General features: G+C 30.8%; 1 protein-coding gene across 1 annotated transcript; it reads right to left on the reverse strand.

The window, feature by feature from the left end:
* Nucleotides 1-4,631: 4,631 nt before the first annotated feature.
* On the reverse strand, nucleotides 4,632-19,651 carry LOC132938605 (mucin-2-like). Its single transcript, XM_061005529.1, has 5 exons — nucleotides 19,543-19,651; nucleotides 9,917-10,024; nucleotides 5,772-9,850; nucleotides 5,593-5,704; nucleotides 4,632-5,518 (listed from the first exon to the last, which is right to left on the reverse strand). Exons 2-5 carry the CDS (start codon nucleotides 9,975-9,977, stop codon nucleotides 5,376-5,378), a joined length of 4,395 nt encoding a protein of 1,464 aa, XP_060861512.1. The 5' UTR covers nucleotides 9,978-10,024; nucleotides 19,543-19,651; the 3' UTR covers nucleotides 4,632-5,375.
* Nucleotides 19,652-25,866: the final 6,215 nt, after the last annotated feature.

Raw genomic sequence — 25,866 nt, forward strand, 5'->3', positions numbered from 1 at the left:
ACAACACGGACTTGAGATTAGAATTTAGGGGAAGATTAAAAACTCAGGTGTACCAACCTCGAAATGTAAAAAATCCCATTATTACCCCTAAATTCATATTTTACATTCAAATTCAAATAGGTATTAATGTAAAAATGTTAAGTGGCTACAAAAAATAGGTAGGTACTATGGCTAGGTAGGATAAAATAGGAAGGTACTATCTTCTTACTCTATAATCTATATACTAGGGACTACTCCTGGACTAGGGAATGCTAGAACGAAACAGTCGCACACCCAGGATTTTTGTTTGGGGGGGGGGGAGGGGAGGGCTTAAACATTTTTCTTCTTTCCTTACACATAAGTAAACAGTTTTGTATACATACGTACAGTGCTCGAATTGGGAAAAATTAAGTAGAAGAGCTCAATCTAACGATTTAAAAACTGCGTTCCAAGGGCGCAATTATTCAACACAGACCATACAAAAAATACTAGGGGTACGCAAAAAAAAAATAAAAATAGTAGGGGAGCTCCGTCCTTCTGCGCACCCCTCCCCCCACCAATTTGAGCACCGCATACGTGTACGTATGTATAATTACGTACGTAAAATTACGTTATATTTCATATATTTTTGACAAACAACAGTTGCAATTTGTAAACGTAATTATAACGGAGTACGATAAACAAAACATAACGAATAACAAAATACATATAATATATTATCATTATTTATCAAAACATAACTCAAAACGTAATTTATAGAATATTATCAAACGAAAAATGACGCAAAACAAAATAATTTATAAATTATAATATTGATTTTGTAGAAATATTTATTTCATGCAATTTGTTTTTGTTTTAGCGAAAAAACCTAAGAATTTATTATAATATACTCCGTATCCGGGCTATTCCTTGCATTAGTTATTATTTTTAAATGTATTAGGTATTAAATGTTGGGTTTGGGTAAAATAAACGTTTAATAAATAACATACAGTTTAATAACGATTAACACAAAATTTGTAAAACGTTTTAATTGTAAATTTGTAAATAACATAAAATGATTTTTTTTAATAAGGCCTGAAATGAATAAAAACAAACTTTACAAGTTTTTTATTTTAAAAATGTTTATTCTATAGTAAACCCTATTAGCCGTGTAAGCTATAAAAAACACCTTATTATTTTGTAAAAATTCAATATTGTAGGGGTCTACGAAAATTAAAAAATTGGCACGTGTTCTACAAGGAATACGAGTTTGGGAACCTCTGCTTTAAATCGAGTCACAATTCACAAATATAAAACTGAGTCTATAAAACAGCCAACATCAAATAAACGGATGCGGGTTTTTTTTTAAGTAATTTTTTTCTTGCAATTATTTAATTTACAAAATTATAAAATCTAGGACATTAACGTGAAGCCTCTAAAACAACCTCAAACTTTATGTCCCGGTACATTGTATCCCCTGTTCCCCTGCACGCTAAATCCAACACTGTAACCAGACACTATATAATCCACCTACCGGTTTTATTCATTAAAAATTTAAAAAAAAAAAAAAAAATGTTTTATTACTTTTTTTTATGTGAGCCAAACTCTATAAACGTGGTTAAAATGTGATTGATTATATTGTATAAACATTTTCACATTTCGCGATTTGTACAATGAATAATTTGGGTATCATGACTTTACAGCAACGATATCTACACAGAATAAATTATTATCTACGCAAACGGCATCTACAGTGATAGCAAGTACGTAAACATTATTTAACATTATTTTATCGTTAACAAATAACGAGAAACCTAAGCTTTAAAATTTAAATATTACACGTGGTACAGATAACAGCCTTTCGCACTGCAGCACGACGCACGTTATTGTGACTATATAGGTATTGTTAGTGACATCGCGACATCGCGTTGACAGCCCGAACTTAGAAGGTTGCGTCTTACCGGGACTTTTTTAATTTACCGGATTCAGTTTTTTTTCACAATTTTGAAATTTCACAATGGCCAATCAGAATACAATAATAGCATACCCGGCCGACGACAAAGTCGTGAAGTGTGAATCCGACTTTATACTACCTAATACCTATAAACCAACTTAAATGCACATTCCACGTATTGGCTAGACCAAAATTCATAACTTTGAAACAAAGTTCATACGCAAAATTTTGACTTCACCATCATTTTCACTATTTTCAGTAAACCTACGTAATTACGTAAATTAGAAAAGAATTTCCTAAAAAAGGGTGCTCGGTAGACGGTAAATTATCAAAATACCAATCGATAGTATACTTTATATTTAATACAGTTATATACACCATAGACTCTATCATAATACATACACAGTTTATCAAAACAAAGTATGCATACTTATTACTTACCTATCGATTATGTAAAGTGTCGGTGAAAACACAACTATCGAGACTTAACTATTAAAATTTGTCTTTATATGTTCATTGAAATTGCCTATATTAAACTCCGTAAAACTCCTTTTATGTAATACATTACAAAATATTGTAAAACGGATTTTTCTCATCTATTTCATACAAATGTAATCTGCACCTGCGGGTTGCAAGTACAATAAGACTATGGGCTAATTCAATTTAATATATAAATGAATAGCTTAACGGCTTAACGGAAAAAGCCTCCTACTGGTGACACATATAAATTGAAAACAAAAAGAATAATTAAATTGTATATTAGTGTAGGTATTATTAATATAAACAGTATACTCTTGAATAATAGAATATCTATGCCAAGCAAAATGGGGTCTGAAATAATTTTTTATATACTATATTCAGTATCAAAACTCCCTTGTTGACATTATTTTGGTATGAATATGAAAAAAGTGAAATACCTATGTAAGTCTATTACGACTTATGAGGATGTATAAATGTATAATACGTACACTTTAATGTGATAAATATATTATGTACAGTATAAAAGGCCATATATTTTATTTTATTATCTTTTAATAAAGGCCACATCACAACTGGTAAAATGCATGGATTGGGCCTCATCATTAAATCAACATAGATATTTCATCAAGATTGAAGTTTAATCTTATTTCAGCTTTTTTTTAAAACTTATTTAACTGATATTTAAATTCAACCTATTATAGATACATCAAACTCGAATGCCATAATAAATATTGTTGTTAGGCAAGCTTAGATAAATATTTAAAGCGGTTAATACAAGGTCTTGGGCTTTAATGAAAAATAGTCCTGTTTTTATTAAAGGTTTGAACGTTTCAGCACTGGGAAGTATACATTTATATTAGATTAAATAGATTCTGAGCTGAGCGAGAAAGCTAATGGTTTTACAATGGTGCTTATTTATTTTTTTTTATCCTGTATACAAAATTTGAAGACCTGGGGGCAACAACCAGATGTATCCTTGCTTTGAAATTGTTCGACAGACAAAAAGAACATTGTAAATTCCAAAAAAAAAAATGGTAGATTTTAGTTTTAGGGTACATACAATATATGCACTTGCCACTTATAGATAATGCTTAAATGTTAATAATAAGTTAAGGAAGCAATAAAAACATGTCTTGTTGTTGCACCATAATTAAATACTTGGAGATGTCTATTATTGCCTAAATTAAAACCAGACATCTCCATTATAATATTAAAAATGAAGAGATGTCTTGTCATTGCACCAAACAACGCCGTTTTTTTTTTTGATAATGTGCAATCAGAAACTAATTTTAACCAAAATATGGAGATGTCACGTTGTTGCCCCAAATGCTTCAATTCTACCAGAAGAAGTGCTTTGATTTCAACATATAGTATCTTATCTTTTAGCAAATTGGATCGAGATGGTACTTTAGGAGGTCATATTTTGGTTTTCTCAAGACTTATTAATTAATGCCAAGGGAAAAACCATTTAAATTTCTAACGCTTTGTTTATCACCATAGAAACGAATAAAAAATAATAATATTATAATATTTATTCAACTAAAGGCTATAATAAATAATAAAAATATAAAATATCCTGACTGAAAAACTGTCTCCACTCAGAATCATTTTTCTTATACAGTGATATTAATATATTATATCATTGAATTCAAGTTTAATATAATCCATTATACATTGACCCACTTGTAACCTACTGTACAGCAAAGCGACATCAACTTACCCGCTTTTTTTTTATGCTTATTGTTTACACATGAAACAAATCATAATTGAAAAATGAAATTATAAAGATCAGAAAATACATTATTTAAATTATAAGTTTAAATCATGATTATAGTTTGGTTTTAGTTGGATGTCAGCGCACCTTTTTTTAGTTTTCTATCTTTGTTCCACACTCATCATAACATTTGAGTTTATACTATAAATAGAAAATTCCAATATATATAATTTTGTAAAAATTTAAACTATCTAAAGTAATTATAATTTTGGAATTACAAAAAAATAACAAATTAGTGTTTGTCAGAAAATGGTTACGATATTGTATTTTTTTTTTGTTTTCCATAATTATTAACTTAGGTAATAAATATTTTTGTAGATAGTAAATATTTTTAGTTAATATCAATTTTATACGTGCAGGAATTTTAACAGATAAACTTAGATTTAAAAACCTAATTTTATTTGAAAGACGTCAAATTGGTATACATTTATATTTAATAATATTTTACAGTTTGAGAACACTAAATTCATCAACGTAATTTATTTTTAATAATTAAAGGTACCTACTTACTATCTATATGACTGTATAATTATTTTAATTATTGAACAAAATTACAACAAAAAAAAAGGATGCAAAAATTGAACTATTAATGTATTTTTAATGTTTTGTAAAAAATGTATGTACAACATTTATAAGTAAGATAAAAAAAAATTGAACAGTAAAAGCATCACAATATTGTATAAAAAAATTAAAATATAACTTACACACAATCATTTGTAATATTTAAAAAATGTTTCAAAGATTTATGCAACTTTTAAGCAAAAATACTTGTCTAGTATGGCACATTATTTTTGACATCAAGTGCGTAGGCTTTAAACATAGGTAGGTATTAATATATTATTCAATCAATGTTTCATAATATGAATATTATATTGTTATAAATAATCATTAATAATAGATTAATACCTAGAAACCTAATATCTAATACCTGATAGGTACTATTACATATAGTTTGATATTTTTCTATTCTTATTTTCACAAACTAAATGTAGGTACCTAGGAAATCAATCTTATATTTTGTATTTTTGTTGCCTAGGTAAATCTTTGAAACATTTTTCAAAATTAAGACAAATTTTAATTTTAATTAAATTTAAATACTTAATTAGTTATTAATTATTATTATAATCTTAAACTAATACCTATACATTAAGATTGAGCTCATTATACATTATTATATTTTGAAATGTTGGCTTATAAAATTAAATTGCATTAATCAGCAAGTACAGGGGCTAGACTCGTTTGCCAATTTGATTTAGGACCGAGTTTATTACACATGGGAATTTTCCTATTTTTCTCACATTTCTTAGATTTATCCCAAAAGCTCTGTCCTTCGGGACATTGAAACATTTGACCTAAAATAAACAAAACATATATTACATAGAAAAATTGATTGAAAGACCAATAAAGTTCATATTTAATATTTTACCATTGAGAATTCCTCTAGCATCTCTACTACATTTTACAAAAGTTTGACAATCAGTTGGAGAACCAAACGTTCCTTCTGATGGACATAACTGCCGGTAAGGTTGAATCTGGACCTATTTAATGTAAACATAAATAAGTTTTAATATAAGCATATTTGGAAACTCAATTGCAATAACTTACAGTTGGTAGTATTTCTTCAAGTGGTTCTAACCGGCGTACATCAATTGATGGACATGATTCAGATTCATCTGGTGGTAAACATTGAGTTCTTTTTTGGTCATAGAACGTACCATTTGAACACGCGAGGACCAATACCTTTATGTCATTATTAGCTGCTATTGTACATTGATAAAATAGGTTACAATTTTTTGGATGTCTTCTAAAACCAGTTGGACACACTAATGAAACTTGATCAGGATCCAAAGTGGGACAATTGTCTGTAGAGTTTGAAGTTTCTGGTGAAGTTGTTGTGGCAGGTAATGTTTCTGTCGTCGGTTGATTTGTTTCAGAATCTGTTGTTTCTGTTTGACTTGTTGTAGGTGGATTTGTTTCTGATGGATTAGTCGTCGGTGGATTTGTTTCTGATGGACTTGTAGTTGGTGGATTGGTTTCGGACGGACTTGTCGTTGGTGGATTTGTTTCCGATGGATTAGTCGTTGGAGGATTTGTTTCTGTTGGACTCGTCGTTGGTGAATAAGGTTCTGTCTCACTAGTCGTGGATTGATTTGTTTCCGTTGGATTTGTTGTAGGTGGATTTGTTTCTATTTGACTAGTCGTTGTTTCAGTTGGACTAGACGTTATTGGATCAGTCCCTGTTGGATTAGTTGTTGGTGGATAAGTTTCTGGTTGACTAGATGTAGTAGATTCTGTTTCAGGTATACTTGAAGTTGGTTTCACTTCTGGTTCATTCGTTTCAGAAGGTCCTGTAGTTTCAATTTGACCATCAGTTGTTACTATAGTACTTGCTTCAGTGGTAGTAGTTACTTCAGTAGCAGGAGTACTAGTTCCATGGATTTGCGGAGTGCTTGATCCAGAACAATCTCTGGGAGGGTATACAGAAGCTTCATGATTACATACGTTTAAGCTAGGATCAAAAATAGTCCCCTCGGGGCAGTCGAAGTGGTACACAGAAAATCGTTCACCTTTATCACCGTCCCAATCGACACATCTATAGAACTTTTTACAATCGTCTGGATGAGGGAAAAATCCGCTTCCATTACACACTATTTTACTAGGTGGCTTTGGTGAAGTATTACAAGGGGCAGTCGAATTATTGGAGGATATAACTGTTTGACTTGTGGTTGAAAATGTTTGTTGGCTAGAAGTAGATGTTGAAGTTTGGGTTTGAGTAGTTTGACTACTTACTGATGTCTGGGGGGAAGGACTGGTAGGCAATGCCGGGGATGTTTCTGGGTTACTAGGTTGACTTGATATTGGATTTTCAGAACTACTAGATACAGTTGGTTCTGTTGATTCAGTTGTAGCCGATGAACCCGATGAAGAACAATCTCTATCCACTGCCCATGGATGATTACATACATTATTAACATGATCCCAAACAGTTCCTGGCCCACAGTTAAAGTTATACTTAGTAAATCCTTTTCCATTACCAACACATCTATAAAATTTGTTACAATCTTTAGAATCTGGGAAAAATCCTTCTGTAGTACAAGTGTCTGTTGATGTAGGTGGTTGTGTTTGATGATTTGTTGATGATGATGTGGTAACAGGTGTAGTAGGTGGATTTTTCGTAGATTGCTGACTTGTCGGTTTAATAGTTGTTGATGATTGGTATGATGGTTTGTTTGTGGAAGCAACCGTTGTTGGTTTTGAATTCACAGGTTTAATGGTTGTTGTAACAGTTGGTTTTGAAGTTGATTGAGTGGTTGGTTTAGGAGTTGAAGTGTATTGCGTTGGTTTTTTAGTAGTTATTGTAGTGGCTCTTTGTGTAGTAGTAGTTGGTAAAGTAGATACTGACAGAGTAGTCGTTGTGACTTTTTGTGTGGTACTTGAAATAATTGGTTTTTGAGTGGTTGGTTTATATGTGGTTGGTTTTGAAGTGGTTGGTTTTTGAGTTGTCGGTTGTGAAGTGGTTGGTTTTGGAGTTGTCGGTCGTGGAGTGGTTGGCTTTACAGTTGTCGGCTGTGAAGTGGTTGGTTTTGAAGTTGTCGGTTTTGGAGTTGTTGGTGTTGAAGTGGTTGGTTTATAAGTAGTAGGTTTCGGAGTCGTTGATACTGGTGGTTTTTTTGTTGTATAAATAGGCGTTGTTGGTTTTAATGTCGATGACATTGGTGAAGTTGGTTTATTTCCAGAATTATTTATTTGCTGATTAGATCCACCACCAGTTGTCTGTTGATTTGATCCAAAACTAGATGTCTGTTGATTTGATCCAAAACCAGTTGTCTGTTGATTTGATCCTTCGCTTGTTGTCTGTTGATTTGATCCAAAACCAGTTGTCTGTTGGTTAGATCCGGCACCTGTTGTCTGTTGGTTAGAACCAGCACTAGTTGTCTGTTGGTTGGAACCAGCACTAGTTGTCTGTTGGTTGGCTCCGGCACTAGTTGTTTGTTGATTAGCTGCGGCACTAGTTGTTTGTTGATTAGCTGCTGCACTAGTTGTTTGTTGATTAGCTGCTGCACTAGTTGTTTGTTGATTAGCTGCGGCACTAGTTGTTTGTTGATTAGCTGCGGCACTAGTTGTTTGTTGATTAGCTGCGGCACTGGTTGTTTGTTGGTTAGCTGCGGCACTAGTTGTTTGTTGATTAGCTGCAGCACTAGTTGTTTGTTGGTTTGTACTAGAACTTTCACCCTGGCTTGAACCTTGATTCATAGCAGCTGTTGTTGAAGAAGCACCTTGTGATGAAGATTGTTGGTTAAATCCTCCAGTTGCTTGACCAGCAGTAACAGCTGAAGTTGAAAACTGGCTACTAGAAGAACTACTAGAACTTGAACTCGAGCTTGACATCATAGATGAATTAGATGTCACTGAAGTAGACCATATGTTGGCTGTAGTTATTTGTTGCACTACGGTAGAATCTGATTGTATTGTGGAAGGTGTTGCTGCTGTCGTGGTTCCACAATTTACTAGATTAGCATGATTGCATGTTTGTTGACTATCATCCCATAAAGTTCCTTCACCACAGTCAAATTCATATTTGGTGAAAGTTCCATCACCTTTATCGACGCATCTTATGAATTTTTTACTACAACCTTCATTGTATGGATGGAATCCTTCTGACACACAATTTGGTCCACTAGAACTAGTATCTTCTGGTTGATCAGGTAATTCATTATCTACTTCATTTTCAGGACTTTCTGACGATGATTGCTGATTGTAGCCATCTTCTGGTTGAACAGGAGGTGCGTAAGTAGATTGCGGTTGATTGTAATTTGGTTGCGAGGGTTGATAATAATTTGGCTGCGACGTTGATACTACAGGCTGCACATAATTGTATTGCGGTGGTTGATTATTACTTGGTTGTTGACTTGGTGGTATATAACCAGACTGAGGTGGTTGATTATAGCTAGATTGTTGATTAGGTGGGTTGTAACTAGATTGTGGTGGTTGATTATAATTGAACTGTTGTGCCGGTGGCGATGATGATTGTACGTAACCAGATTGCGGAGGTTGGTTATAATTTGGTTTTTGAGACATTTGCGACGAAGTTGGAATGTAACCAGATTGCGGTGGCTGATTGTAACTTGGTGGTTGAGATTCTACATATCCTGACTGTTGGGGTTTATAATTACTTGTTGGCGAGCTTGGTTGTGGTGGTATGTATGGGGGAGGTTGGTAACTTGGTGGTTGAACGTATTCAGTTTGTGTTGGCTTATAACCTGTCTGTGGGCGCCCATAATCATAGTTTGAAGCTGGCTGACTTAAATATTCGGGAGCGGTTGAACCATAACCTGGGTTATTTGGTTTATTGGTGTTTGGTTGATTTGGAGCACTGTTAGGTGGTGGATTCCATGAATTAGATTCTTCTGGGCTAGGTTCTGGCTCGGGATTACTAAATTGTACATTTTTACATTCTTCTCTATTAGAAAAAGAAGGATGTACGCATACAGAGTTTTCTGGATCAAAAACAGTTCCAGGAGAACATTGAAATTTAAACTTAGTGTAGTATGTGCCAGCACCAAAGTTAACACATCTGTAAAATGACGTACAGTCAGACGGGTCTAGATGAAATCCTTCTGATTTACAATTAAATGTTCCTTCTGTGGGACTTGAATTAGCTCTCGATTCTCTGCTAGTTACTTCTGTAATACAAAATAAGAAAAACATTTTTTTTTTGTTTATAGCTTATGTTTTACATTGATACATACCACAGGTAGAATAGTAAATCATGCACACTAAGACGATGATTCGGCTCATCGAACCCACCATGATTGTATATGACTCGTGACTTAGTTATAATATAATCAAAAATCTTCCTGAAAACAAAACAATTATAAATAAATACATTTGACTCTTTGATAGACTCATTGGCCGGAAAACTACTTCAGCCGTAAAATATTGTCTAGTATTACACGTCAGAAAAAACTGTCTGTTACATGTGGTTAAAAATGTTATACTATATGCAAATATCCTATCTTTTAAAATAACGGAATCATAAACCGGTTATAACCATACGAATATGCGAATCTCTATAGGTACTATTAAAGGGAATATAAAATTGCATCAATTGAAAATACACTGCATACATAAAATAATTGACACATATTAAATTAACCGATTAACCTAAATAACTGGTAATAGTAGGATAAATACAGTTATCAGGTTAAACGATAGTACGCACTTAAAGATTTATTTAATCATGATTAATGATCCGTGTGAATAAAAAATATTTGGCTTGGTAGATATCTGATTTTAATTACACACGAATTCAACACAAATATATGTTACATAGAATTTTGCAACGGGGGTGATTATATTATTTAAGACTACATAAGTAGCTAAATTATTTAGGTATAAAAAATAAGCCGCGTTACTTATATTTGAATCGGTTCCTAATATCCTGATGGTTATTTTAAAATTATATTTACGCATGTTGCATGAGTCCTATCGATATAAACATATGTATTAAACAATTTAAAATTTAATCTGAAAGATCTATATTATGTAGTATGATTTATCCGATTACAACTTCAAATACCTAGACGACTATAAAATACTAACTTAATTCATAATCTTACGTACATCCATATATTATTATGCATCTATGTAGCACACTATATAGTACTACACGACATACAAACATAATACATAATTATGAATGTCTTGTTATTATCAAATACGTTAGAGAAGGCATACTTGATGAATATAAATGTATTTATCCGAGAAATGTGCGTACGAGTAGGTACAAGAAATTAACACGGAAGTAGACGAGAAAGTAAAGCTGGGGGAGGTGGGTTTGATATTTCGTACGACCAGATCGTGTTTTATGAGGTCGAAGAGAGGAGGTCATGGTTGGCCGTTGACCGAAATGACTATGCAAATCGGACGAAGCGCCATCGGGTTCTATATGAGTCACAAAATCACTTGTTGACAGCAGTAAACCATATTGGTAATTTTATGATTTTTTGAACAGTAAAGAGTATTTCAAAATGTCATAATGGCTAATTGTAAACAGCACTGAGATCAATGTAGAAATTTAAATTTAAATCATTCTCAAGAAAAAAAAAATTATAAGAAATTATTTTAAACATATTATTGTTTAAAAACCATATTTGAGTTACCTATACCTAATATTACCTACCTAGAATTCGAATATGTGGCTCATAATTTGTTTGAGTAGGTAGGTATACATATAAATGAATAAAAGTGGACAACATGTCAACACAGTTGTTTACGTGATATACAAACCAATTAAGTGCTACTATTATAACTATTATTTCGATTGATACTGCTTTAATATGTGATAATTAATCAGTCAGTTAATAACATATTATTTAGTTTATCCGTTGAATAAAATCTTAAGACCAACACGAAGTATGGTTTTTCGTTTTACCTTCGCTTTTGATATTTTTATTTTATTTTGTCAGGTTTCTTTTATGTTCTATTAAAAACATTTTCAAACGCACAAAATGACATCTATAAATAATCATATTGTTGCATTTAAATATTTTATTTATCTAAAATAGTCGGGCCAACTTTATATTTTTTTTATAATCAAAGTCACGTTTATCGTACCTACCTAAACACGTACAGAATGTATGCGTGTACGTGCGTGTTATTTTTGTGTGTCAATATAGCTCGTGAACGGCATGTAGCTATAATGATGATGTCATGAGCTTCAATTGGATTCACATGAAAACTTGAATGGTGTGTGGATGACGTGATGACATTGTAGCGACTAGCGAATAGTAAAAATGATGATCAAGGTTCAAGGATTGGATACTCTGCGATCAAGGTCTAGTGCGTATTCGCGACGACTTTTACGTATACATACAAAATGCTTTTTTCTAAACATATAGTAAGCACACGAAGAGGAAGTAATACATTATAAATTTCTATTGAAGATTCAGTTAAATTTTTCGGGAATAGAATGTTGATAAAAATATTTCTGATTTTATTAGTAGTCGATTGTATAGATAACAATTCTCGTTTTTTTAGTTTTCCCTAAACGACTAAAACTACACCCCTCCCCCCACCAAAAAATAAAAACCGATTTCAAAACTCTAGAAAGCAATATGAAAATATTTGCAATAAATTTGATTAATGTTTGCACCACTTTGGATTGATTTAATTAAGGGGACTAAAATTATATAGTTTATGAATCAACTTATTTTGTCCTAACATCCCTATAGTTAAATAATTTTATTACTACTTATAAAAATCAATATTGCATGATGTACCAATACATTAAAATAAGTAACTATAAGTTATTTATTATTATAGTTTATAAATTTGATTTTATTGTTGTTATAAATTAAATAATTATTTCTATTCACAAATGTTTAAGAATGTTCGACTTTGTTAAAATATAATAGTACCTAATGTACTAATATTTATAATAAATATCACTTTAATTACAGTTTGATTTAATTATTATAAGAAACAGGTAAATCACAATATTCCCGTAATAATTACGTTACCGAGATGCACTGTACATGACTTTTTAAGCATGAAATGTTCTTTAAACGATTTGAAATTCTATACTGTTATCAATAAATTATAATATTATTATTATTAACAAGTCGTATGGGACGTATATAATTATATACATAATTGATACCGGCTCCTGGAATTAATCTCCACCCACAGTATAAACCCACGGCACTAAAATATTATCCAAAGCTTATAGCTGCTGACGAACGACGATCATCGTGCTATACCGTGTGCAGATCGTCCGAAGCCCGAATACCAATAACTATGTATAATATTATTATGTGAAAAACAATAGTCGACAACCGATCGTCGTCGAACAAACGAACCGTGAATCGGCCGTAATATAATTATAATAATAATAATAATAATAATAATAATGATAATAATAATAATATTATGATCGCGCATCGTATTATATTGTAAAGTTGTCGTCCAGCTAATTCGGCATAACAGCCGGCCGGAGACGACGGCTCTCTCTCTCTCTCTCACTCACTCACTCTCTTTCTATAATAGTCTCCACAATCGCGACATTGACATTGGGACGGGGGACTCGGCACCGGTCGAACACTTCACCGCCGACGAGCATACTGTCTAGGTAATTCGTGCATAATAATTACGTGCAACGCGTATGGTCGTGTACACTGTACACCACTCGTACTTAAATCGTGATTTCCGTACGGCTATAATGACACTTTTCGGACAAACCGCCACGGCCGCGACGCATATTGCAGGAGGACTCCGTCATCAAATATTATGTTTGTTCACTCCGGAACGAATTAACGAGCACCTAATTGATTACCCATAATATGTATTTTGAGTTTTAAATTCAATTAAATATATTACTAGACACGGGATACGGAGTTCGGTGATATTTTTTTTCACCGACAGTCGATGATTTGTAATCTGCAAACCGGTTTCCGTAAGTTCCGCCATCAATTCCATACCCGATACCGATTTAAATATCTTTATTATTGAACTCCAGTGTTTCGTTTATGCACATTTTCTTTATGGTTTACCTATTTGGACATTGTATTATTACACCCATGCCTATATTAATATTATATACCCACGAGAGTATTATTTTATGAGATTCTAGGAGTATTAGATTTGTGTAAAAACAACAACAAAAATATTGTATGATATCCCCCCCCCCCCCACTCGTGCCTTTTCTGCTTCAACTTCTGCCTGTATCCGATGTATCAGATATCTTGCTGAAAGACACGACCCGTTTTGTTACCGTGCAAGTAATCCACACATGCACGCATCGTTAAAACGTAAAACCTAACTCTGTGCGACGTTTTTATTTCTTTTATTTTTTTGTCCATACGTTATTTTGCCATTGGTCGACGTTAGTAAAACGCCACCGATTATAAGAAGACGGTTCTCATTTGCATAGACAAATGATTTGTGTAATCGCTTCAACTAGAACTTTTCACTATTAAAAATGAAGAAAAATAAATATTCAACCGAACGCTATGAAATCAATATTTTATAAATATAAACCATTCCCGTATCTATACACCAATCAAAATATATAAATTCATTAAATAATAACAGACAGCTGGTACTATAATATCAACATGATAAAATGTTTACCAACGCCTACTAAAATATTCAATAAATATATACATTTTTAAAAAACTTTGATTATTAAATAACAATTTTTTTGGTCCGACTTGACCAGCTGTTTATACAGCAATAATACATTTTTAATATTTATAAAAATTAATATCGCTAATTCATGTACTATAATTGGTGTTATTCGTGATTTTTCTAATAAATACCATCCACTATTGATAAATCATAAAAAACATGATAATATATAATGTTTATCGTTTTGTTTTTCAGCAAGGCTATAGCTTTGCACGACGATGAATATGTCTGTAAGTGTCTACATCCGTGCTTACAATACGTGAATTGACAAAATGGATGATAGGTATTTATCGTTATTCGATGATGCCTTACTAAGTTACTATAAGTACCAAATTTACAATATTGCAGACAGGTTTACACAATGACGAATAATTAAGGTCTACAAGTAGCAGTGTAGCACTTTTCTAGCATCGGAGCATAACGGTTTGTTCAATAGAATAAATTACGTTGTAAGTAATATTTAAATCGTGTTTATGCCTTAATACGGAATGTTTTTTATGTGCGTTTACCTCTATATAGTCCTTCAGAATCACTAATTTAATAGTGTTTTAAGTAAGGTACGTGTATACAATGTAATATCTATCACCTCTGTCTCTGTGTATATATTATTACTCGTTACGTACCTAATCAAAATAATAAACAATAATAATATACTACTATCATGTTGTTCATACTATGTAACGATTAAAATCTTTTCGAATAAATCTATAAAAGTACCGGCTAGTCAATTTAATTACGTATTAACAATTAACTCCATACAACAAAGTAATTTTTTTGAACAAATAAAAGTGCAAGAACACTTGGATCATTTACAATTAATTATTATGCTTACTCAATAGCTACAGTAGTTGATTACAAAAAATATTATTCAAGACTATAAAAATGTATTATTTTAAGGTATGTTTCCTTATCGAGAACACGTCATATTGACATATCCCATGCATACCTAAATATATATATATATTTATTTATCCAAAGTTAAGTACAGGTAACGAATAATGATATATCGTAGAATACGATTTAAACAATGTATCAAAGGATGTCAGATTGAAATAATTTAACAAAAATAATAAAACAAATAATTTAACTTATAAGTGAATTTCTTTCAAATGAATGTTATCGTATGTTTTCGAAACAAAAACAATAATAGTTTTACCTATTATACATAACTAGTGCGAATGTCATACCAATCGAGACGATCAACATTGACGACTGCTGCAATAATGGTCGATGAACTCGTTTGTCCTCCTCTCGTCGCGCCTAATAATATAGTATTGCTGGTTTCACGACAAATCGCACACACACACGGCGATAGTGTTTTTATTTTGTGCGACGATTATGATAATAATATACATAATTCAATGCAAGGCAAGGCGTCGCAGAATCGCCGGGCAAAATTATAACGACAACGGTCGAGGCTGACGCATAGCCGACCCGAGCACATCTCCTGGGGGCATTATATATACATATTATAGCTATATAGCCATATAGGTATATATTCTACAGCGAAATCCACTGCGATCTGCATACACGGATCAGATGGCACTTATATAGATGGCGGGTAACCGCGCGCACTCGGAATTCATTACCGCATTAATAATAATATGTAGGCCAAATAGATGTTGTTATAAACGAGTTTCATGTATTATTATTATTATATAGGTACCCGCCGCAATGAAATTGGCGAACGACCGACGGCCACGTGCGCGAAACGTCCGATCCGTTAAAAAACATCAAGGTAAAAACCAAAAACTCGTATTTAGCACCTATTTGCGCGCATCACGTATTACATTTTATTTATAATATACACGACGATCGCAATAAGTAATAATGACATTATTATTTATTACCATCAAAATGTCCCGTCTCGTTTGAAAAACCGTATAATATATTATACGTGATGACACATCTTCTTACCCAACGAGTCCCTACCCCCGGACCAGGCGGTTAATGCGGGGGACCCTCTGGTTCCGGTTAACGGTATGCTGAGACCGTGTATATATGTATACCTCCTAATGTTAGATTATTTGATGCAAATAACATTCGTTTGGTGCCTCGAGTTTTCCCGAAAATTGCAATGGCCGCGGGTACCTCGAGTGCGCGATAGCCGGTGTAAGCACCTCCGTGTATGTACCTACTGTATAAAAAATAATAATAGTATAATGCGCCGTCTTAGGGCACCCCACGGCTGTCCATTGTCTCGAGACGAGAGCAAGAGACCTAGTTACCGAATATTATCATAGTTATCACATATTTATTTTACATGCACGGATGCGAGTGAAATATACAATTCATTTAAAATCACAAAATGTACGCTAAATATGAATTTAAAATCGCCAAAAATGCTAAACCTGATAAAAATATCGACCGACTGTAAAAAAATTGTCTGTAAAACAGAAGTGATGAGCTCTACAAAAAAATGTCAATGAATAATTTACAAAATTGAATACGATCGTAACGTTGTTTTCGCCGAAAAAATATGTCCTACAACAATAATGTAAAATGTGCATTCACTCTTACAGGTGGCTCGGCGTATTCGCAATTAATATATTATTCATTTCAACGTTCCGATCGCGTCGGAATAATGAGTGGAAAACGAAACGAAAAATATGAACCATATACAAATTACGTGTCGTAAACACCAAATATAATATATATTATAATATTACGGTGGAATAACTAATAATAACATTGTACGAGCTACCGGTTGTAACAACCAACTGGTCCGGCCTTGCGATAGACGTCGGCGGCGCGGCGGTCACGTTTCGCAACCCGACAGACACGAATAGTGCGTATAGCGTTAACGCATTCTAATTATATACCTAGATGTTTTAAACCGGGTATGCGTACTATATATTATACATTATACGGCACTATACAATATCACCCATGCGGTTATGCGTGCGTTGTACCTGCAGTAAATAATGTAATGTATATTATTGGTATTTACCATTGGTATTTACCGTGCTGGCCGGGGCATTTCCGAGTTGAACATTTATACCGAGTTAATTTTATTTTATCAAGTCACGTAAAAAGTTATAAATTTTTATTTTTATTACTAAATTTAATTTTTTTTTCGTGCACCAACCAAACGTGTTAGTTTAATTTCGAATGAAGCTATATCTAATTAGTAATTAATTAGATTAAATATTTTTTTAATGTGTTTCTATTTTAAATTGACATATAGTGTCATAAACCCGTTATACTACCTCCTATCGTCTTCAGTATATGGGTAATAGTTTAAGCAATAATAATTGACAATCTAAATTCATCTAATAATATATTTCTGTTGCTAATTATAATTTAATTTAACGATGTATTATTATATGTTATTATTTTAATTTATTACCTTTAAACTTAATACAGTTTAAAGGGCAACTCTAAATTCAATGTAACCAGTAAAAATATATTATTGACTGTATAGCTCAATACTTATGCCAATTATCACTATGAACGCATTTTAATATACGGCCGCGGCGTTTCTTATTGGTGTCGATTTGAATATTATATCAACACGTTAAAATATGACTGCACTGCTGTAAGTTGGGTCCCAAAGTTAATTAATTATTTTAGGTAGGTATAGTTATATTACACCATAGTTGGGTCATATTCCTATAGGCTATAGTTGTTTTGATTGTATCTAATTGGGTTCCGGATTTGTATGCTTATATGTAATTTAATAATCATTTAACAATACGAAATTACGAACAACAACAAAGATGAACACGATGAAATCGAATTTTTCCAAATACGCTACACTTATAATAATATAATATCTGCTAAAAAAAATTACATAGGATTTTGTTTTCAAAAAATTTTTACTGCATCATTACATCGATATTATAGTCATCTGGGTACGCGCTGGAAATCGAATACGACTGAATTCCTAAGTTGCGTGTTGCAAATCATCACCGATTTCAATCCTCTCAACAGGTATATAAATTTCAAATGCGTACATTTTTTACTTTGACCCTACTTACGTCATTCACCTTTTGTGTTATGAGGTTTATTGGTTAAAAATTATAATAAATTAACAGGTATACAATGTACTTAACAATACCACATATAGGTATAATAAATAAATAAATAATTAGATTCGTTATCAAAGCGTATATACGCAGTATAAACAACAGAAGATTATAATTATTTGATAATCAGGGAAATAATAGCGTAAAAAATTAACGATGTATCCACTTTTAACAAAATTTAACGGTCAACGGTAAACCTTGTGTTGGCATTGGGATGTATAGTAAAAATTAAAATGTAGGCAGATTTGAACAAATAAAAGCGAAAATATTTAAATACGATTAATGGACGAATAACACGTAACTTATGTGCAACAAAGGTATATTATGAAAAATTGTTTAGATAATATAAATTATAATAATCAAAATAAAAAATATTATACAATAATATCAATGTTTTTTGAAATACCATGTCGTAGTACCCACCTAAGCAATATAGCAATATTTTTATCGTAATATTATCAGTGTACCTATATTTACTTTTTGGACTAAAGTACTAAACAAAAAAAAACATGCAAGGAATATGAACTGAATGAGTTCTAAAAAATGTAAAATACAGCAATTTCGGATCACAGATATACTCGTAATCAACAAATATTGCTACGAAAGTACAGACATTTATGAATACATTTCTTAATTTTATATGTTTTATTTTAAGGGTTTAATATTATTATGATTGGTTAAATTCAGTTAGGTTAGAGATTTAAACTAGCTTGAATAATCATTATAATTCATAATCGAATTTGCCTATACTGCAGTCCGCAAGTACAAATCAATTTAAAATTGTATTAATTAATAAGAATATTTCATGTCCGAAGAAATTATTTGTGTCAAATTTGAAATTTTTTTATTATAAAATTAAATAATTTGTGATTAAAATATTATATTTTTGAACTAAATTAATTAATTTAAGTTTTTCTATTAATATTTACATTATGTCAGATGATTGTTATTTTAAAATTGATAATTGTATACATCAACAGTCACCAAAATTACGAGAAACAAATTTTGCACATTAAATTCTAACTTGATTAAATGATTCTTTAAACGTATCGATATTATTTTATGTAATGTAAGACATTAATAATAAACAATAAAATAAAATATCCTTAATGTTAAGCATGTAATACCTAAGTTAAAAATATCAAAGTTTTTTCACTTACCCGCGAATTTATGAACGTATTAATACACGACCGTTGAGGTCACCGTCGGCTAGAATAATATCGCTTGTTCGTCAGCGCCGCGACGACTGAATTCGCAACACAATCCATTCGGCGCCCTACAAATAGCCGCGAGATCCTTCCTCCTCAAACCCATCGCCTCAGATCGTTTGCCGGCACCCAATCTCCGTTCCCATGACGACCATCGGACGCCAAAATAATATATCTGCCCCTTCCCCTTCATCGTAAAAAAAGGAAGTTCCGGTGTCGTTTTGATTACGTGGGTTCTGGGTCTTTGAGTGGTTTGACCAACTATTATATTATTGTGGTGGTGGTGGATTTCCAGATTGGCGTGCATAAATTTATAAGAACATATTATTATTATCATTTTAAAGTTAACTACCATTATTATTATTTATATATATATATAAATTAAGTACCTACGAATTTCAAGCTGTGTACATAGGTATACCTTAGAAGTTAGAACAGTTTCAGTCGTACCTAATCATCAATCAATAGAAATTAATTTGAATACATTTTTTAAAAAAGGCGACTTTTTACTTTTAGAACATTAATTGGATCATACAATTTCAAATTATTATTTATAAGATATTTATATCAGTTAATATAATAGGAATACGCAATATGTATCTCGGATTATTTAAATTTTAAATTATTTAATGTCAACTACAGTTTCCAAAACAGAAAATATTTAAATAACAAAATACTTTAATTACAGATGTATTTATTTTGCTACACAAATATTATATCTACCTGTATAATTAATTAGAACATTTAAAGTAATATTACACTTTATTTGTGCATATTTAATAGGATTTACTTATATCACGAATAATACTATAATACTATAATAGTATAGATAACATATAAATATATATAATATTCTATCATTCGATACTAACATCTAGTAAAAAATATGAAAAGTACAGCACAATACAATATAGGTAGGTAGGTGCCTACGTTATTTTAATTAACTACGAACGAGTATTCTAAATATTATTTAGGTTGAGGTTGGGATTGGTCATATGTAACGATATGGAAAACAGTGTTAAGGTTCGGTGTCTTTTCTGTTTAAAATTAACAAAGAAATGTTTATTTATATAGAATCATATCAATTATAATTAATATGGTATATAAAACCATATAATTTGTCTATATGTGTATAAACATTATTTAAAAAATACAAAATAGCCTTCATTGTGTGTTTAAGTCTTTCCATACAGCACACAGTATATTATGTTTACTATGTACCTACAGAGTTCCTACATCAATAAACTTTATACTGCTGCCACGAAAATAATAGGAAAAACTAATAAAAAAATAACCGTACAATGTACACGTTCGACATTAAATATTTGTCATTTGATCATAATAAATATTTTAGGTATGTATTTTTGAAATGTCATACCCTCACAACTCTAAACAAATTATTTGTACTTTTAGTCCCATAACTTACCAATTTAAATCAATTTTCATTATGTTTTCATAATAATATACCAAAGTGCGTAACGTCATAATAATTTCAATAATAATACGATTACAATTTTCAGATGGTATGTACCTATTCGTAAATTGTATTGTATAACAATATTATTAAGTATTGATACGTTTTAACTATTAAATTGTAAGACTCATGAACGATTTTTCCTTACTAAAAATGTGCAGGGTGAAGATTATACATATATTATAAGTATTAAGTAGGTACGTAACTTAATAAACATTTTAGCATTCCAATTGAATGCTAACTGATTTATAGTAGGTATCTGATGGTTTGGAATTTATTTTAATTAAATTATAATATCAAATATGTAATATATTTATTTATTGACTTAAAATATTAATAGCATGATATAAATAAATGTTAATGAAAGCGTTAGTCATTTTTGTTGTGTAATTACCATCTTTAGGTATACTTACGTCGCATAAGATGTATAAAAAGTTGAATATAATATAATAATGATTGTTGTCCCTAAGTCCCGAGTCCCGACGTCGCGCGTCGTTGTTAAATTATCTCGTAATTTTGAAAAATAAAATGTATTTCAAATTAGTAATTATTAGTTGCTTATTTTGTGTTAAGCTATAGACCTTGTCAGTTGTCCGTCTATTGGGATAATTCCAGTGCTGTTTTTTTTTTTTTTTAATTAATTAAAAATATAAAAGAGCAACAAAACCTAAAATTTGTTTCTCGTTTGAATAGGGTAATTTATTTACTGTGACATTAAACACACACCTATAGAATTGTATTACTCAAATTAGGATTTTAATTTTAAATTGAAAGGCTTATATATATTAGATTGTTACCTATCAGCTGCATGGTAGGTGTTATATTGAACGTCTAACTTTACCGCTGGACTGGTTATACCTATTATTCATAAGATATTAAACCGAGGAAAAAATAGTATTTTATTATTATCTGTTGTACTAATCATAGCGATGACCTAACCAATTCTGTTTGTATTTGAATTATTTTTTTAAGACGTACTATTATACTGGATCTGATTGTGAAAAATGTTTATAAAAATTATCCACTGCCAAAGGAATTCCACAACATTTAATTGTATTTGAATACCTAATGAATTACAATTTACAATAATATTTGTTGACATTTTGAAGAAATCTGATTACTTGTAGTCTGTGTGGTTGTCGCTTAAAGCAACTCCGATTAATGGTTTTTTTAAAAAAAATAGATACCTGCCATATATAGTCTAAGATTCTGAGTAAAGCATTAAACAAATTGGTTTTACAATGTTGTATTTTTTTATACATATTTTTTTTGTCGTAGGTACTTTTAGATTAAAAGCCATTTACAAAATGCTCAAGGCTGACTATATTATTGATTATCGCTAGAAATTCGAGTCTATCTGGTACTTTTAGGTAATTTCTTTATTTTATAAGTGGTTTTATATTATGTGTAAAAATGCTATGTAGAATAATAGGAAAAGTTAAAAATGGAAGCAAGCACAAACCATCGCTAAAGAATCTGCAATTGCAGCGGTATTCAGATGATTTTAGGTTTAAACAAAAAAGCAACGCACGTGGTCCACCGAACTCTCTGTCATAGTTCACTTGCATAACTATCTATCAGACAATATTATATTGTACTATCAGAATTCACAATTTGTATCCACTCTTATATAATTCGTATAGCTATAAGATTAAGTTCAAAAAATACAATTTTCTTTTGGATTTATTGGCTGGAATATAAAATTGAGTACGAAATCCAAGTAAAGAAACAGTAAAAAAAAAATGAGATAATAATATACGAAAACAAATGACGATATAACAAATACATTGAGGTTAGGTTAACAGTATTTTCATTTCTATTGATAGCTGCTGGTCAATTGCATCTTTGTGGTATTCATATAGTTCACACGGAGAATATTTGGGGTCTTCGCAGTTCACACTGCATGCTCTCATGTGAATAAACTTTAATGAACGTTTAAAACAAGTGTGTTCTGTGGTTATATAAATACAGGTAGGTACTAACATACAATACAGCAGTGCAATAAAAATCATGGAAACGTAAAAATAAAAATAAAATTAGGATATATTGGAATATAATCAAAAAACAGTGATATACTATAATATTATGCTATATTATAATTATTTCCTAAACAGTCAATTTATAGACACCTAGTTATAGTATTGCAGTATAATGTTTAGTTTTTATCGAAATCTGAATTGATAAAAATCAATGGTTTTCTACGAACGCTATTTTAATAATCTAATTAACACGATATTATTTACTATACCTATACATACTTACCTAAACAATATACGAATATTAGGTATATTAGGGTGGTATTTACTTATGAATTTCTATTTTATTTTTAACTCGATGTATCATAATTTTAAACCATATTAAACTTAAATACAAATAGGCTTAATTTTAAGTTGTTTTTTTTTTATTAGTTTTGGGCATAAACTGCGTGGCTTTTATAGTCAATTACACATTATTTACATATTTTAATTTTATTAATTGACTACTGCCTGAGTTTGGTTTCATTGATGGATTTCATCAAATTTCTGGTTAGGTTAGGTTTGATTTTGATTCTCCTATCTCTTCTAGCCTATCCAAGAAGCTTTTCGGAATTTGAATATTTTATATTTAAAACTTATAATTTTTTGAATTTTTATGTTACGAATATACATTGTATTCTGCCACAAAAGTTAAATAATAATGTATATTATCCATCTTATATTAGGTTTCAAAGATGTTTAATAATATGTCTGTTGTATGTGAATTTATATGTCCATCGTGACCACACGGTTATAAGTTATAACCGCAATATAAATAAAATAACTATAGTACTGTTATACAAATAGTAAATTCCAAAATGATATAATTCTTCGACTGTATAATACAAAAAGTTTTTTTTAATGTTAAACGTTCTTAAAAAGTTGTTTAAATATTACACAAAAATGTTTTTAATTTATTAAGATTTTAGGTATTTTATTAAATAAATCAATAAAAAAAATAAATACGCATCGTTTAGAAGCTGTACAAACAGCGTCTAACAAGTTAAATTTAAGATTTACTACCGTAATAATAATTATAAAACTAAAATTTTAAATTTGTCATAGGTTATTATTTTATCAGTTTCCATTAATAACCATCAACCAGTAATATAGTAGATTTAGTAGATTATTCTTAATGCGAGGTACTTAAGTTAAGTGTCCGTGTAAATGATATACTTTTGATTTAATACGCTGCGTATTATGACTAATATTTTAAATATATACTTTTAAATTTGAAATTGGGCATTAGTAATAATAAATACGATAATCTGGACATTGTTTAAGCGTTGACGATATATTTGTTATAAAAACAATCAATAGGAAGTATTCAAACGTAGTAACATGATCTTCAGAGATGTTGATGCTTATAAATTATAATATATTAGGTAATACTGTAATAGTATAGGGACGATTCATTGTGGTGAGAATGTTATTACTATCGTAAGGTCGTAAATAATTTACAAGGGTCACTACCGGTCCAGCGCCAACTCGTAAATTACCGAGTACTCTATAGGAGTGACGTCATATATTATTTGCATCAGCTAGTGCCTATGTGTGCTATAATTTAATAAACTTCCAATATAGTGATTAAAAAGAAAAAAAATGAGAATACAAACAAATTACCGCCAAAAACGTGAATATAAATAAATAATGATTCCAACTGACGCGATTCAGGTAGGATGACGAATCGATTCCACCACAACCAGGATCCGATGTGTTATCAAACAATTGAACATACTAATATTTTTATTAGTATTATTATTAATTAAATACCTACTATTACTATAGTAGCTGTGGTCGTTAGTTTATCGTAAGCACCTTCGTGTCCTGAAGGTGTCGTTACACTATAATATACTAATTACATTTGCATTGAAATTAAGTGTTAATATAATATAATATTATAATTGACGAACAAAATAATATGTTCTCCGGTGTATTAGTCGATCATTACACTTTTATTATGCTCGACGGATCATGGGTAGGTAGGTAGGTAGGCCCATTAAACGTGTACCCATAAAGTGTTTTCATAGATAAGGTGTTCATAATTGTTTGTAAATGTATTAAAATTCCCTTATGATATTATATTGTTTTTACTAACATTGTGTTCGTCAAAAATATATTAGTATAATCATTAAATACTTATTATGAGCTATGACCATCCAACAACAGCATTACCTATATTGCATTATTGCTATTATGCGTCTTGTCTTTCATACGTAATGCAGTTCACATACTAGGTATAGAGGATCTTCTATGATGGTGTTATATTGTGTTTATATTATTTCGTTTTTTATAAAATTAAATTTATTATGATTCTTACAGTGACTATAATATCATGTGTATTGTGTAATTTAATTACCTTGCAATGACGTGTAAATGTTTACTAAATTTCGGAAAATTTAATATTTAACTATTTATTCAAAACTAACTACCTAAGTACACTGAATTTGTATAGAAATCATAAATATTATCATAAGTTATATTTATACTTCACAGTAGGTATTAGGTATCTATTGTATAAAATAGCAATATATTATTAATATGGCATGAACAATGTTTACCGCTACGATGACGGATTTTTATAAATATTCAAGATGAAGTGCGTACTGCGTAGTATGATAGTTCCAATCTGAATAAATTTAAATCTTCTACCAGAATATAAAATAATTCAAATGTTGTAAATCATTACATAATTATATTGCTCGTTAAATAGTTACTATTTTTATAATAATATGTAGTATTACTGTGTTAGATGTTATTGGGTACACTTGATCAAATACACATTAA

The sequence above is a fragment of the Metopolophium dirhodum genome, chromosome 2, assembly GCF_019925205.1.
Source record: "Metopolophium dirhodum isolate CAU chromosome 2, ASM1992520v1, whole genome shotgun sequence".
Taxonomy (NCBI): domain Eukaryota; kingdom Metazoa; phylum Arthropoda; class Insecta; order Hemiptera; family Aphididae; genus Metopolophium; species Metopolophium dirhodum.